Source organism: Nothobranchius furzeri, chromosome 5, assembly GCF_043380555.1.
Source record: "Nothobranchius furzeri strain GRZ-AD chromosome 5, NfurGRZ-RIMD1, whole genome shotgun sequence".
Lineage (NCBI taxonomy): Eukaryota > Metazoa > Chordata > Actinopteri > Cyprinodontiformes > Nothobranchiidae > Nothobranchius > Nothobranchius furzeri.
Genome location: NC_091745.1, coordinates 56,705,442 through 56,720,687, shown reverse-complemented (window position 1 = coordinate 56,720,687; position 15,246 = coordinate 56,705,442). Strand labels below are relative to the sequence as shown.

Below are 15,246 nucleotides of genomic sequence, written 5' to 3'. Positions count from 1 at the left end.
ACATTAGACAGGCAACATGTTTGTTTGTCCTCTGAAATCTTACCAAGACAATTCAACAGCTTGGAAGCCCTGATTTATGATTGGAGACGTCCGACGTGCTTCAGAGCAGACCTGACAGTGGCGTGTCCAAGGGGTGGCCAGGGAAGGCCATGGCCCAGGGGGCCTAAGATTGTTGAAAGGGGACAATCTGGTCAGCCTAATGATGCTTTCATGTAAACCGAGCCTAAATTAGATGATATTCACAACCAAGAGGATCTCTGGATTGAATTGTATCTGAATGTTTTTGCGGCTGTAATCCTTCGGTGGTGGATCAGTGATTCTCTTTCCATGAATGCAGTCAGATCAAAATCCCCATCATTTCTGTCCTGGCACATAATGCATAAAAACAGTATTGTAGACTTTTTTTCTGAACCCCTTTCTGCACCAAAACTAAATAATCAAAGCACCTAAACTAAACGTAAAAGACAAAAAATGCACCTTTTCCACTTGAGTTTGTAGTGGAATAAATCCAGATTAGGCACCTTAGTCTCTCATTTTACCATGAAATGGCTCTGAGGGACCAAACTTGTTTTGTATGACTACAGACAAACCCGAATTTTGCCTTTTTCTATTCTTGGTGTTTTCACAAGGACGATTATTATCCATGTATGAGTTTTTCTAATGATATGTGCTTTCATGGAAGCTTTTACAGCTAAATAGAGAACAATCATACACCTATTTCTTGCACCACAATGCACAATACGAGCCCTAATATTACCACTTTGTCTATTAGAAACAGCTTAAATGCTGTATTTAATGTTTTATTGCTTCAAATGATGGGAGCTGTCCTTTCTTTTGTTCTTTCCCCCATCTGAGTCCTGATGCCTCTTCTCTGTCCCTCTTGTGTCAGATGAATGGCTACAATTGTGATACGCACCTTCTTGGAACATTTCTGTAAATGTTGGCAGCATCTTGTTGGTTTCTTGTCTAGCGAGATTTATTTACAAACCGTGTGAACTTAGTGGATCACGGATACAAGTACACCCCTCTCATGTCTTTTCATAAGACAACACTAAAGATGGGACACTTTGATGACATGGGAAGTATCTAGTGTCTAGTTTGGATAACAGTTTAAAGTTGGTGCCCTCTCACATGACTCAATACAGTTATTAATGTATAAAGTGATCGAAACAAAAGAGAGTACTTGCTTAAAGTGGCAGTGTGTAGTTTCTTAACGCTAGGGGGCAGTACATACATACATTTCAGGGTAGTTTTACACCATATCGCCGTGACTGTCGCTAGTTTAAAAACCCGTGGAGCAAAAAGCTGCAACCTCAGCGTGACTCCTCAGACTTTGATAGTCCTTCAGTTAATTCCATTGAAAGAATGCAATGCTGATGCTAGTTTTCTAGTGCTGTACTTTCCGGATCTGCTCGGAGTCCTGTGCCTGTTGATGACATCATCAAACTACGGCAATACCACTCGGCCAAAATATGTAATCTCTTTTTCGATTCTGTTCTTTCACATGTGTTTTGGAAAGAGTTCAGCAGCTTTGTTACTAAATTCCTGTTTATTAGTACCTAAATGTTTTTGAACGTGGTAACGGAACTTCCGTAAGTCGAATATCCATCCAATCATCTAGTGTGATGTCATCCCTGAGCCGACCAGAAGGAAACATGGCTTCTAATATAGCATCTCCCAAAGATGCTATGCCCTATGTACTTTAGACCGGATTTTTCTGGTCATATGTTTTGAAGCCACCAATATTTTCAATGACTGGATATCATTTTATTCATTTTCAACAATATTTCAATGGATATTTCCAGAGATTAGTGGTAAAAATATACATTGTCTCTTTGATGTATAAAGTGCTCACAACAAAAGAGAGTACTCACTCAACAGAAGTTTCCAATTTGTGCCCAATTGTCCATTTTCTCCATGTGACCATGGTCACATCTGAGCGAGAGAGAGGGAGAGTGCTGAGAAATGAGTTATTTACACTGTTATAAACGACATACACCAGCTACTTCAGATTGAATCAAAGAGTCATATTTTCAATGTTGTCCCATGGAAAGAGAGTGGTAGCTATACTTATGAAAGATACTGAAACACATTCAAAGTTACAAAAATGAGAGGCTGTCTCCTAGAAAGGACATTAACAATTAGGAAACAGCACAGCATTCCCTCTTGAGGTGGGAAGTCTTCCAGACATCATTGTTTGTGGGTTCTTTCACTTTACTGCAGAAGAACAATGGGGCGATAGACTGGGACTGTCTTAGCTGCTGTTCTTCAGCGATCAGAGGAAGACTCTGATGAAGCTTTGCTGGTACACCGATGTGCCTAAGTGGCTTGAACTTGTTTGAACATAAGATCATCAACTCTCACTTGTGGAAATCCAAAATCTTCCCGAAGAAGACTCGTTCAAACTGAAAAGTGACCAAACTCTGCTTTCTGCTGACAACAAAGGATGCCTAAAAACAAACTGTGGAACCTTCATTTTGTAAGACCTTCGGTGGATGCAGTTCTATTTTATCACCCAAACAACATTTAAATCCTTGAAACAGACTTTGATTGTTGGCTGTATTTTAGTTAACTTTTAGGAACTGAAAGAGATGTCAAAATCTTTGTGTATTTTGGTTGTAAAGTGACATGTGTCTGTTCATGAGACAACTTTAAAATATTGACGTGTACTGCATGCAATAAACAGGACAGACCGCTTATTTTGTACATACAATGTGAGAGGTTGGTGTATTTGGGACAGTCTGATCTGACTAAACAGCTTTTCATTACCAAGTTGACTGGAGCTATAAATGTGTTTTTTATGTTTATGCCTCCAGTTTATGAAGTCCAACTCCTGTTATAGAAATGGTAAATTACCAATCCCAGCCTGTAGCTAAATAAGGAGGGATAATGCATACTCATCACCAAGCCTCATCCTTAAACATCCAGATGTTGTGAACCTTTCAGAACCATTTATTCTTGATGTGTGGTTTAGTCCATCAGACCTCATTGTGTGATATTTCTTTACATTAAAATCAGTTCTGAATGGTTTTATAGTTTATGTACAACTGTGTCATCACATTATCTGTGTACAATAGAGTTGTGCTTAAATTAAACTTACTTTCAGAATTCAGTCAGTGTTGCCAAAGTGACTTTTTTTAACAACTGGGTTCTTCTATTGTTGCAAAATCATTATAAAATAATTTTCACAAAATAAATGAACTTAGATGAAGAAGTGTAACAAACAACAAGGTCCAGAGGAGGTCGTTTTAGGGATAACCAATGTTTTCCCAGAGCAGAGAGGATATATAATTCATATTCTCCAGAGAACCTCAAGAGCACAACAACTAAGAACATCTTAGTCAGGTGGCCAAACAACGTCAATAGACTCCACTGAGGAAGGAGCATCAGCGCTACTTCAAACTGCCATCAGATAAAGTCCTTCTTTATCTCAAGTCTGAGCTCTTCCATTTTGCTTCAGCCACCAATCTGGGATTTTGTTATTTTCGTAATGATCAATTTCTTGTGACCATGAGTATTTTTTTGATTCAGCTACAATGACAGACTGAAGCAAAGCACTTGTTACTGCTGACTGGTCCATTACCCGCTTCAAACACCAAAATTCTTTAAGACTGCTTGAGGCAACGACTCGCAATGTAGGGGTGCCACCCCCACAAAATAAAATCTGCTGGCTTGCTACCTGACAGGGCGTGGGCCTTTTAGCTCTGGGTGGAGTGGGTGCCCTTAGGTCTTGGGTGGCTGGGTCCTTGCTGGATCTGTCCTGGTGACCAGCTGCTGGCAGGGTCTGTGGGTGCACTGCTACAACCTCCTCTGGCTCTGGCACAGTGGGTTTTGTGTTTGAAAACTCCCGTGGAGAAACTTACATAGACAATTATGTGTGCATGCGTGCACACACACACACACACACACACACACACACACACACACACACACACACACACACACATGCACAAGAAAGTGTCCTTGAGTCAATAATATGGTAAATTTACTAAAAGACCCCCACCACCGCACTAGTCTATGTATCTCACATCGATGGGCCGAGTTTTGAGGAAATGCCCACTGGACAGGTGGCCGTGGTTATGCACCCCCGCTCTACCATTTCAGGGTTTTTCACATCAGGACATAAAAAAAGATCCAATCATTACTGGGTTGTAAAATAATTCACATGCAAAAACACAACAGATTTTACCTTGTTAAATCAGTTAAACGTCGGCTGTGTATAAAATAAGCTATCTCACGCAGGCAGCTTCCAAGATTCATGTTGGAAAAAAAATACAGACGTCCAACTTTTGGTTGTTTCTATTTATTATTGCATTTTTTTAAGCACAGAGTGTTTTTGTCACCCTATTTTTCCTGAAATGTGTTCTGATCTCTCAGTAACTCTACGTCTGATTCCACCGATAAGAAGCAGGAAGAATCTAACATATTATGTCTGACTTCTACTGTCAGTTTTTAGATAAAAATCTTTAATAAACATGAAAAATTGTTGTTGTAAATAACAAAAACAAATGAATATTTCCTAGAAACTAGAAGTTTTTGTGTCCTTTGCATGTCACAGATCATTGAAATGATTGTTTAAAACAAGAAGTGTTGTTAGATTCAGGTTTAATTAGTGGTATTTTATGTTTTATCAGATTTTCTTCTATAAACATTTAATCCCATCGTAAAAAAATTCATATTGTTGAATACCAAAGGGCTAAAATTCAACCTATTAACATAACTGGAAGAGGTTTTATTCCAGTGGATGCAAAGTTTTCTAGATCAGGAAGATCAGATGAGTTTTTTGCTACCTTCTGCTCTCAGAACTGGCTAACCCAGGTCTAAACTGGTGCTGGCTCCACAAAAAGGTTAAAAACATATTTAAAAGATGGTAGAAGGTTCTGTGAGTGAGAGAGCAGACCCAGAGGAAGTCACTGTGACTGCCATTAAAGCAAGTTCAGTATTTTTTTTACCAGTTTTTTACAACAGATGCTGATGAAAAGCTATTTGCATTTTTTCCTCAACTGAACCAAGAGGAAAATATATTTGCATATGTCAGAGCATTTGCGCATCAAACAAATTATCCAGTGTGAATGTACGTATTTTAATCAAAACATGTAAATGTCTAAATTTTATCAATATCTCCTTTTGAAGAATTATAAAATGAGTCATAAACCTGAACCAGGATGTGAGCGGAGGTCATTTTCATAAAGCCAGCTCTGAAAGGTCATACTTAAATAAAGGTTCAGTGTGAGAGAGGAGATCATCTGAACATCAAAGTGGAGAGAAGAACATCAGGCCAGGGTGAGTCAAGTTATTCTAACCTGAACTGACTCTTTTAATCATAGAGGATGTTTTTATTTAAAGCTTCATTTCTGACTTGAGTTTATTCATTTATTTAGAACAGAAGATCTTATATAACTGGGTTTGTTTTCTCCAAAGATGCTGCAGAGTCTGTTATTCATCTGTTTGATTGGTTAGTGGCTCATTTTATTCATATGTTCTTCTAGTCTGGTTCATCTGAGCTTTAAATCACTACAGATCATAGTAATGGTACAATTTATAAGAGTTTAATTTATTAGGAGGCAGAAAAAGTAAATGTTTGGTTAAATTATTTAAGTGAAGAATAAAATGTGTAAATGAAAAAACTGGACTTAGGGTGTTTCTCTGTTATTTTATAGGAAGGCTCAGTGAAGCCCAGGGGGATCCGTCAGGTAGGACCAGATGTGTTTCTATAATTTATTCTTTAATAAACCAAGTCATTAAGTAATAGAAGTAATACTTTTAAAATGAAATAAACTACATTTTTTAGCAGATGTTTGCAGCTCACCAAATATAAATCTGGCAGGCAAGACAATATTTCAGTCATCAGACCACAACTCTGTCACAAACCTCACTTCTGACAAAATTATTAATAGAGATCCTTCAACATGTTCCAACCAGATCTTCTGGTGGCGCATCGACCTGCAGAGAGTTTACAACATTTCCTGCATCTCCATCTACAACAAAGATGCAGATAACACTGATCTATCAGGCTCTCAGATCTACATCTGCTATAATTTATACAACGTGTATAATTTATCACCATCGGTGCTGGGGCGCTACGTCACCGTGGTTACGCCTGCACAGAAACTTATGGTTCTATGTGACTTGATGTGCTCAACATGAATTGATGCTGGAATGTCACTGTTTAGTCCTCCCTCAGAAACATCAGAAACAACAATATTATTATGACGGAAATAAGGAGTTTAATCTGGACATTTTAGATTTCAAATGAATAAAATTAGAACTCAAACATCAGTTCTCATAAACATTTTATCAGGTGTGAACTGTAAGTGTCACACCCTGTCCTGTCTCCCCATTCTGTTCAGTCCTGATGTCGCCGTCGTCGTCTTCCTCCGCTTATCCGGGACTGGGTCGTGGGGACAGCATGCCAACTACGGAGCTCCAGACCGTCCTCTCCCTGGCCATCTCCACCAGCTCCTCCGGCAGGACCCCAAGGCGTTCCCGGACCAGATTGGAGATGTAACCTCTCCAACGTGTCCTGGGTCGACCCGGGGGCCTCCTGCCGGCAGAGCTTGCCCGAAACACCTCCCCAGGGAGGCGTCCAGGAGGCATCCTGACCAGATGCCCAAATCACCTCAACTGACTCCTCTCGATCCAGAGGAGCAGCGGTTCTACTCCGAGTCCCTCCTGAATGTCTGAGCTCCTCACCCTATCTCTAAGGCTGAGCCCGGCCACCCTACAGAGGAAACTCATTTTGGCCGCTTGTATCCGCGTTCTCGTTCTTTCGGTCATTACCCAAAGCTCATGACCATAAGTGAGGATTGGGACATAGATCGACCGGTAAATCGAGAGCCTGGCTTTCTGGCTCAGCTCCCTCTTCACCACGACAGATTGGCTCAGCGTCCGCATCACTGCAGACGCTGAACCAATCCGCCTGTCGATATCCCGATCCCTCCTACCCTCACTCGTGAACAAGACCCCAAGATACTTCAACTCCTCCACTTGAGGTAGGACCTCTCTCCCGACCTGGAGTTGGCAAGCCACCCTTTTCCGGTCGAGAACCATGGTCTCAGATTTGGAGGTGCTGATCCTCATCCTAGCCACTTCACACTCGACCGCGAACCTACCCAGCAAGAGCTGAAGGTCAGAGCTGGATGAAGTTAGGAGGACCACATCATCCGCGAAAAGCAGAGACGAGATTCTCCTACCACCAAACTCAACACACTCCACACCACGACTGCAGCTAGAAATTCTGTCCATAAAGGTAATGAACAGAACCGGTGACAAAGGGCAGCCCTGGCGGAGTCCAACCCTCACCGGGAACAGGTCCGACTTACTACCGGTAATGCGGACCAAACTCACGCTCCTCTGGTAAAGGGACTGAATGGCCCTTAACAGAAAGCCACCCACCCCATACTCCTGGAGAGTCCCCCACAGGGTGCCCCTGGGGACATGGTCTTAAGCCTTATCCATATCCACAAAACACATGTGAATTGGTTGGGCAAACTCCCATGCTCCCTCCATCACCCTTGCAAGGGCATAGAATTGGTCTACAGTTCCACGGCCAGGACGAAAACCACATTGCTCCTTCTCAATCTGAGATTCAACTATCGATTGGACCCTCCTCTCCAGTACCTTGGAGTAGACCTTTCCAGGGAGGCTGAGGAGTGTGATTCCCCTATAGTTGGAACACACCCTCAGGTTACCCTTCTTAAAGATGGGGACCACCACCCTGGTCTGCCACTCCACAGGAACTGCCCCCGATGACCACGCAATGTTGAAGAGACATGTTAACCACGACAGCCCTACAACATCCATAGCCTTGAGATACCCAGGACGAATCTCATCCGCCCCCGGTGCTCCGCCTCTGTGTAGTTGTTTGACTACCTCAGCAACTTCTGCCCCCGAGATTGGACAGTCCATCCCCAGGTCTCCCGGCTCTGGTTCCTCCTCAGAATGCGCGTAGGTGGGATCAAGGAGCTCCTCAAAGTATTCCTTCCACCATCCGACTATAGCCCCAGTTGACGTCAGCAGCTCTCTATTCCCACTGTAAACAGTGTGAGCGAGTTGCTGCCTCCCTCTCCTGAGGCACCGGACAGTTTGCCAGAAGCTCTTTGGAGCTGATCGATAGTCTTTCTCCATGGCCTCACCAAACTCCTCCCATGCCCGAGATTTTGCCTCGGCAACTGCCACTGCTGCACCCCGCTTGGCTATCCGGTACCTGTCTGCTGCCTCTAGAGACCCACAGACTAGCCATGCCCCATAGGCCTCCTTCTTCAGCCTGACGGCTCCCCGAACCTCTGGTGTCCACCAGCGGGTACGGGGGATTCCACCACGACTGGCACCGGCCACATTGCGACCACAGCTAGCAACAGCTGCCTCAACAATCGCAGAGTGGAACAAGGCCCACTCGGAGTCAATTTCCCCCACTGCTCTCGGGACGCAGTCAAAGCTCTGCCGGAGGTGGGAGTTGAAGACCGTCTTGACAGGTTCTTCTGCCAGGCGTTCCCAGCAGACCCTCACTATGCGTTTGGGTCTGCCAGGTCTATGCGGCATCACCCCCTGCCATCTGATCCAACTCACCACCAGGTGGTGATCAGTTGACAGCTCCGCTCCTCTCTTCACTCAGTGTCCAAAACATACGGCCGCAGGTCAGATGATACGACTACAAATTCTATCATCGACCTGCGCCCTAGGCGGCCTGTTACCAAGTGTACCGATGGGCATCCTTATGTTCGAACATGGTGTTCGTTATGGCCAAACTGCGGCTTGCACAGAAGTCCAATAACGAAACACCACTCGAGTTCAGATCAGGCGGGCCATTCCTCCCAATCACACCCCTCCAGGTCATGCTGTCATTGCCCACGTGAGCATTGAAGTCCCCCAACAGGACAATGGAGTCCCCTGATGGAGCAATATCTAGCACTCGTCCCAGGGACTCCAAAAAGGGTGGGTACTCTGAACTGATATTAGGCCCATAAGCACAAACAACAGTCAGGACCCATTCCCCGACCCGAAGGCGCAGGGAAGCTACCCTCTCGTCCCCAGGGGTGAACCCCAACACAGTCTTGGGGCTAACAAAAAGCCAATCCCAGCCCTCCGCCTCTCACCCAGAGCAACTCCAGCAAAGGAGAGTGTCCAACCCCTCTCAAGGACTTGGGTTCCAGAGCCGATGCTATGTGTCGAGGTGAGTCCGACTATATCTAGCCGGTACTGCTCAACCTCTGCCACAAGCTCCTGCTCCTTCCTCGCCAGCGAGGTGACGTTCCATGTCCCCAATAACCAGTTTCCTTGTCCGGGGATCGGACCGCCAAGGCTCCTGCCTCGGTCTGCCACCCGATCCACACTGCACCGGACCCTTCATGTTCCTCCTGCGGGTGGTGGGTCCACAGTTGGATGAGCCCACGTATCCGGTTCGGGCTGGGCCCGGCCGGGCCCCATGGGCGAAAGCCCGGCCACCAGGCGCTCGCTCACAGGCCCCAACCCTAGGCCTGGCTCCAGGGTGGGACCCCGGTAACCCTCTGGGCCGGGTACTCAGACTCCTTGATAGTTCATCCATGAAAGATCTTCTGAACCGTTCTTTGTCTCACCCTTCACCTAAGACCAATTTGTCATGGGAGACCCTACCAGGGGCACAAAGTGCCCCAGACAACATAGCTCCTAGGATCATTAGGGCACTCAAACTCCTCCACCACGATATGGTGACGGTTCAAGGAGGAGCCTCTTGTCTTTCAATCACTCCAGGTCCCAGCTCCTCGTGTATTTAAACCCTCTCGTTCTTGTTTGTCTTGTTGGTTCATTGTTTCCTTGTACTCAGTGGCGAATTTAGCAATTTGGGGGCCCAAGGCGAACACAGACATGGGCCCCCTTTCACTAAATTTTCGACAATCTTACTTTTATCTTGATTTGCGAAACTCTCCCCTCTTCTGACACGAGTTATTTTCCCTTTCTATTAGTCCTCCTCTTTTTTCCCGTATTTCTCTCCCTTTGAGCACTTTCAATATTTGCTCTGCTTTCTTTTTCCTGCCAGTGCTCCTGTGCTTTTGCCTTTGTTTTTTTTCTATTTTCCATTTTGGTCTACGTTTTCCTCCCTTTAAACATTTTCCATTGTCTTTCCTTTCTGCTTCCTTTTGATGTTTACATCGAAAAACGACATCACTTTCAGAAGTGAAAATAAAAGCTTTTATGAAGCATGCTGATTTTTTTCTCTTATTGGAGCCATTAGGATAACTCCATTTCATGCTTAATGTTTTGACTATCGCTTTGAGTTTGTTACGAACGCTCCCGCCTCTCTTCTTCTTCTTATTTGTGGTCTGATGGCACTTGGCAAACAAATTTATTGCATTACCGGCACCAACTGGATTGGAATGGAATGACTACCAATCACTTCCTGTTTGTGCATCGCCGTCTTAATAACCCTCTTATGACCATAATTATAACAGGGCCGTCTGGTATTTTTTTCTTATGGCTGTAAAATTGTAATAAAAAGTGCAAAGTGTGTGTAACTCTTCTCCTTTTTTCAGAACAACCTCAGCTTTTAGTGTATGGTTTGTATTTAGAATTTATTTCTATTAAAGCCTTTAAAAAATCAGCTGAAAAGTGAAAAAAGCAAAAAATGGATTTGAATTTTTTACATTTATTACGAACTGTAATGCTTCAATTCTTAAAAAAGTTTGAACCTTGGTATCTTTTTTAGCAGTTTTTAAGACCATTTATTTTTGTAAACTTTCAGACGTTTTTATTTGATGTGGTAGACCTTGACGCAGTTTTTCTCCAGCTGCAGGCAGAGTCCTGCACACCTCACACTGCCATGGGGTGCTTCTCTTGCACACCGTGCACTGCTGTACCAAAAACTTTTGTTTTAGCAAAAATAATTATTCATTGTAAAAAGATAAATAATGCTGGAATGAAGCTGAATCTTACAATTAGCAAATATTTGAGGGTTGTTCAAATAAAAACTAAAAAACAAAGACTGAACAAACATTCATACCCTGGTTCACTGGAGATCTGTCCTTCTTCGTGGTCACTGTCTTCAGATATAAGCCTTCTGAGACACCTAATAGATCGTGTTGATTTTCTTTGAGGCATTTCCATAATTTCATGCCGGCTTTTTATGCTAATTAGCTTCCCCGTTCCGTTATCCGCTTTCACCGCGGGGCTGCGCTCTGTGCTCCGTTTCAATCAGGCTGTACAGCAGGATTTCCCCTCGTAGCGATATTTTCCATAACGCTGATTGATTCATGCTATATTGGAAAGCTGCTTTTATGTACTTTTAGGAACCGTTGGAATTATTTGAATCTGATCAGCCATTCAAAAGTTATAAAACGGAGCATTTTTGATGACAAGCTCAGCACGTCTCTGAATCTGTGTTGTGATTCAATGCGCTCAAGACAGGGAATCCCGGTGGCTACCGTAATGCATTGTATATGCTCGAAACGCCCCATTTTTAATCTTTTCAGCACTTTTGGAATTTTAATGATATCTTGAACGGTTCAGGAATTATGGTCATGAGAAGTGCGCATGTCCAATCCCGTCTGCGGCCACAGGTTGGTAATAAGAATATTGTGGCATTAACAGAGGGGTGCTGGCGGTCAGGGCTAGGGGGCCCCCCAACATAAGAGGGCCCCAGGCGGCTGCCGACCTATGCCTAATGGTAAAACCACCACTGCTTGTCCTGCACGCTCATGAATAAAACCCCTTTTGCCTGCTTCTTCCCCTGCGTTTGGGTCCTTACTTCCGGCTCAGCTCACCAGCACGTGTGACAGAATGAACCAACGACTCAGAGGATCCAGCGGGGAAGTCCTGCCCTGGGACAGTCTGCTCCCAGGCTCTCTCCCAGTTTCAGCACCGCATCCCCTCCTCCAGCGCCACCTTGCCACAGATGCTGCCGTCAAACCTCGGCCTCGGCGATCCCCTCCACCCTCCTGAAGCCAGATGGGAGGTTGGGCTGGGAGCCACAGCTGGACCGCTCCTGCTTTGTTGGCACCAGACTGGCTGTGTTCTCCCCTGAAATTGGTCCCCAGCGCTGAGAGGGAACCCAGGCCCCACCGTCGCCTCCAGCCCAGGAGCTGCGCCGCGGGCGCACCGTGGCTCCGGTTGACGTCACCCCCAACTGCACAGTCTCCTCCCACTCCAGGGAGGCCAGGAGAGGGAGCAAACCGGCGGTCCACCCGGTGGCGTTTGCCCTTCTCCAGGCTGAGCTGGTCAGGCTGAAAGATCTTATCAGCCTCCTGGAGTACCAGATTGAGGAATTTACCACCCTGATTCTCCAGGCCACCTCACCAGCTCAGCCCGAGCTTTGTCTGTCCTCTGGGAGCGGCACCACTCCAGACCAGTCAGCGCCAGGTCCTGCGCCTCCCGTCCAGTCAGTGGCAGCGGCTCCACCTCCAGTCGAGTCAGCGGCAGCAGCTCCGCCTCCTGTCAAGTCAGCGGCAGCGGCTCCACCCTAAGTCAAGTCAGCGGCCCCTCCCCGAGTCAAGTTAGCGGCCTCACCCCGAGTCAAGTTAGCGGCACAGGCCCCACCCCGAGTCAAGTCAAGTTGTCGGCGCCACATCCTGTGCCTCACTTCAAGTCGTTGGCGGCCCCTCCTGCAACGACTCCGCCTACAGTCAAGTCGGCGCCTCCTCAAACCAAGTCAGAGACGCCGCCTCTCCTCAAGTCAGAGGCTCCACCGCCACTCAGGTCAGAGACTCCACCTTCCCTCAAGTCTGCGCCTCCACTCAGGTCGGTGCCTCCAGTCACTGCTAGCCCTGTCTTTGTCCATCGCCTCCCGTGCCCCAGATGCCAGTCCCCCAAACGCCTTCTTGGGCGTTGGGCGTCCGGTGCTGCCCTTTTTTTGGGGGGGTGCTGTCACACCCTGTCCTGTCTCCCCATTCTTTTCAGTCCTGTGTCCATGTTAATTGCTCCCACCTGCCTCTCGTCTTCCAGTCACTCCAGGTCCCAGTTCCTCATGTATTTAAACCCTCTCGTTCTTGTTTGTCTTGTCGGTTCATTGTTTCCTTGTCCTGCGTGCTCATGATTGAAACCCCCTTTTAACATTCCTGTCTGCCGTCTTGCCTGCTTCTTCCTCTGCGTTTGGGTCCTCACCTCCGGCTCAGCTCACCAGAGTGCGTGACACTAAGTGGATGATTTTATCCTAACATACCATAAGTCTGTACTATGAATAGTTATACTGACACAATTTACCAGAGTCTATTTTTATTATTAATCAGAAAGAAGGGAAAATGTTGTGATGTTTTTTACTGATTAATGTAAATAATAAAGTGTTGAGATGAAAACTGGACTGCTTAGTGTAACCTAGCAGACACCAGATAAGAAAAAAAGTATTTTAACATATCATGATATTAAATAATAAAATACATTTAAAATGAAATGTTTTCATTTTTTCCTGCAGATGTTTGCAGCTCACCAAAAATAGATCTGACAGACAAGAAATCATCTCAATCCTCAAACTACACTGATGGCAGCACAATCTTCTCCTCTAACAGAGCCTTTGATGGAGATCGTTCAGCATGTTCTCACACTCTACAGCAGGAAAACTCCTGGTGGAGCATCGACCTGCAGGGAGTTTACAACATTTCCTGCATCTCCATCTACAACAAAATTGCAGATAACGCTGATATATCAGGCTCTCAGATCTACATCGGCTTCTCTCAGCAGAACAACAGAACCAACAACCCTCTGTAAGGACCTGACTTAAACTGGACTGTACCATTTATGAGATAAACCACTGATGGTTGCATCTAAACCTGGAATGTTAAGAGCTTTTCCACCAGAATAAACCTTTTCCTACCTGACAGCACCAGTAACATTTTAGCTCCACGGCCTCAGTTCTGCTCCTCATCTCTGTGATAACTCTGTTTTTTGTCTCCCTGTTATTTCTCATTCAGGGTTCAGAACATCACGGACTTCCGAAAAGGACATATTAATATGTATTATTTTTCCAGCCCTGTGTTGGGGCGCTACGTCACTGTGATCACACCACACAACCTCCACATGATTCTGTGTGACGTGAACATCACAGGAACACAAGTAGGTAGGTGTGATGTTCTCAGCCATGTGTGTTTAGTAGCTGCAGGTGAGCTGATGCTTAAGAGTTTGTTGTCTCTCTCTCAAGAATCACCATTTGAACTGATTCCCACTAACATGATCTGGGAAGAGGCCCTGTACTACTGCAGAGATCGGTACAGAGATCTGGCCTCCATCCTGGATGAACAGACTCAGGCCTTTGCTGAGCTGGAGGCTGAGAAGGCCCACAGTCCCTTTGTGTGGATGGGACTTCACTACACCTGCACCCTGGATTTCTGGTTCTGGGTTGATGATAACGTTGTTGGGTTTAAACGCTGGAATCAGACGGGTAAAATAGAAGACTGTGACATGAGCGGAGCCATGGAGACACGAGGAGACCATTTCTGGTTTAGCAAGTCAGACTATAAAGAGTTTAATTTCATCTGTGCAAAGTAAGCTGTTGTATTATTTATTTCTATATTTTGTTTTAAATCAGAGTGAAAAAAGATTTGGGTTTGTGTTTCTTGCACTCACACCAGAACTGTCTTGTGATGAAAGTTTGCGAAAGACTGTTTCATTTTAACCATAATTATCAGAAAACTGCTACTCATTTCTTTTTGAGATAGTTTTAGGAATAAAATATTAATGTAATCCTTTAAAGCTTAACACATGAAATAGTAATTAGTAATAAATGTATATAAAAAATAAAACTGGTTGCAAATTTTAAAATAACAGATTTATGTATTTTTATTACACAACACCAGTAACAAAAGCATCAAATTAGGAACTTAGGAATTCCACTAAAGGACAGAAGACAAGAGTACATCATCAGTTTAATTATGTCATTTTATTTTATGTATCAGTTAAATGTATTTGTTGGTGTTCCTCTGCTAATGTAAGGGTTGAATATGGAACAATTTATTTAAAAAGTTATATTTTTTTAGCAATAATACGTCCTTGTGGAATTTAGAGCTCTTCAGAATGAAGGTACAATGTTTCCTTTAAAAGCATATGTTAATTTTTAAATAAACATTTATTTTGATGGGATCGACACTGGGTTTATGTTTACATCTACCAGCCAATAGAGGGCGCCATTGTAGGCTGTCAAACAGTCTGCTCGGCACAGCAAGTCTGGCACTGTGGAAAATGGGGACTCTGCAAGTCAACCAGCAGCCAGATGATGTGGTTACCCTCTCAGAAAAGGAGCAACCATAAAGGATCTAAAACCAGAGTGAGTTTAGGTGAAGCCCACAA

General features: G+C 44.6%; 1 protein-coding gene across 1 annotated transcript; it reads left to right on the top strand.

Moving 5' to 3' along the window:
* The first annotated feature begins 5,286 nt into the window (after positions 1-5,286).
* On the top strand, positions 5,287-14,593 carry LOC107378953 (fucolectin-4). The gene is made up of 5 exons (XM_054740646.2): positions 5,287-5,455; positions 5,661-5,693; positions 13,379-13,667; positions 13,875-14,020; positions 14,102-14,593. The coding sequence occupies exons 1-5, from the start codon at positions 5,422-5,424 to the stop codon at positions 14,446-14,448; spliced, it is 849 nt and encodes a 282-aa protein (XP_054596621.2). The 5' UTR covers positions 5,287-5,421; the 3' UTR covers positions 14,449-14,593.
* The last annotated feature ends 653 nt before the right edge of the window (positions 14,594-15,246 follow it).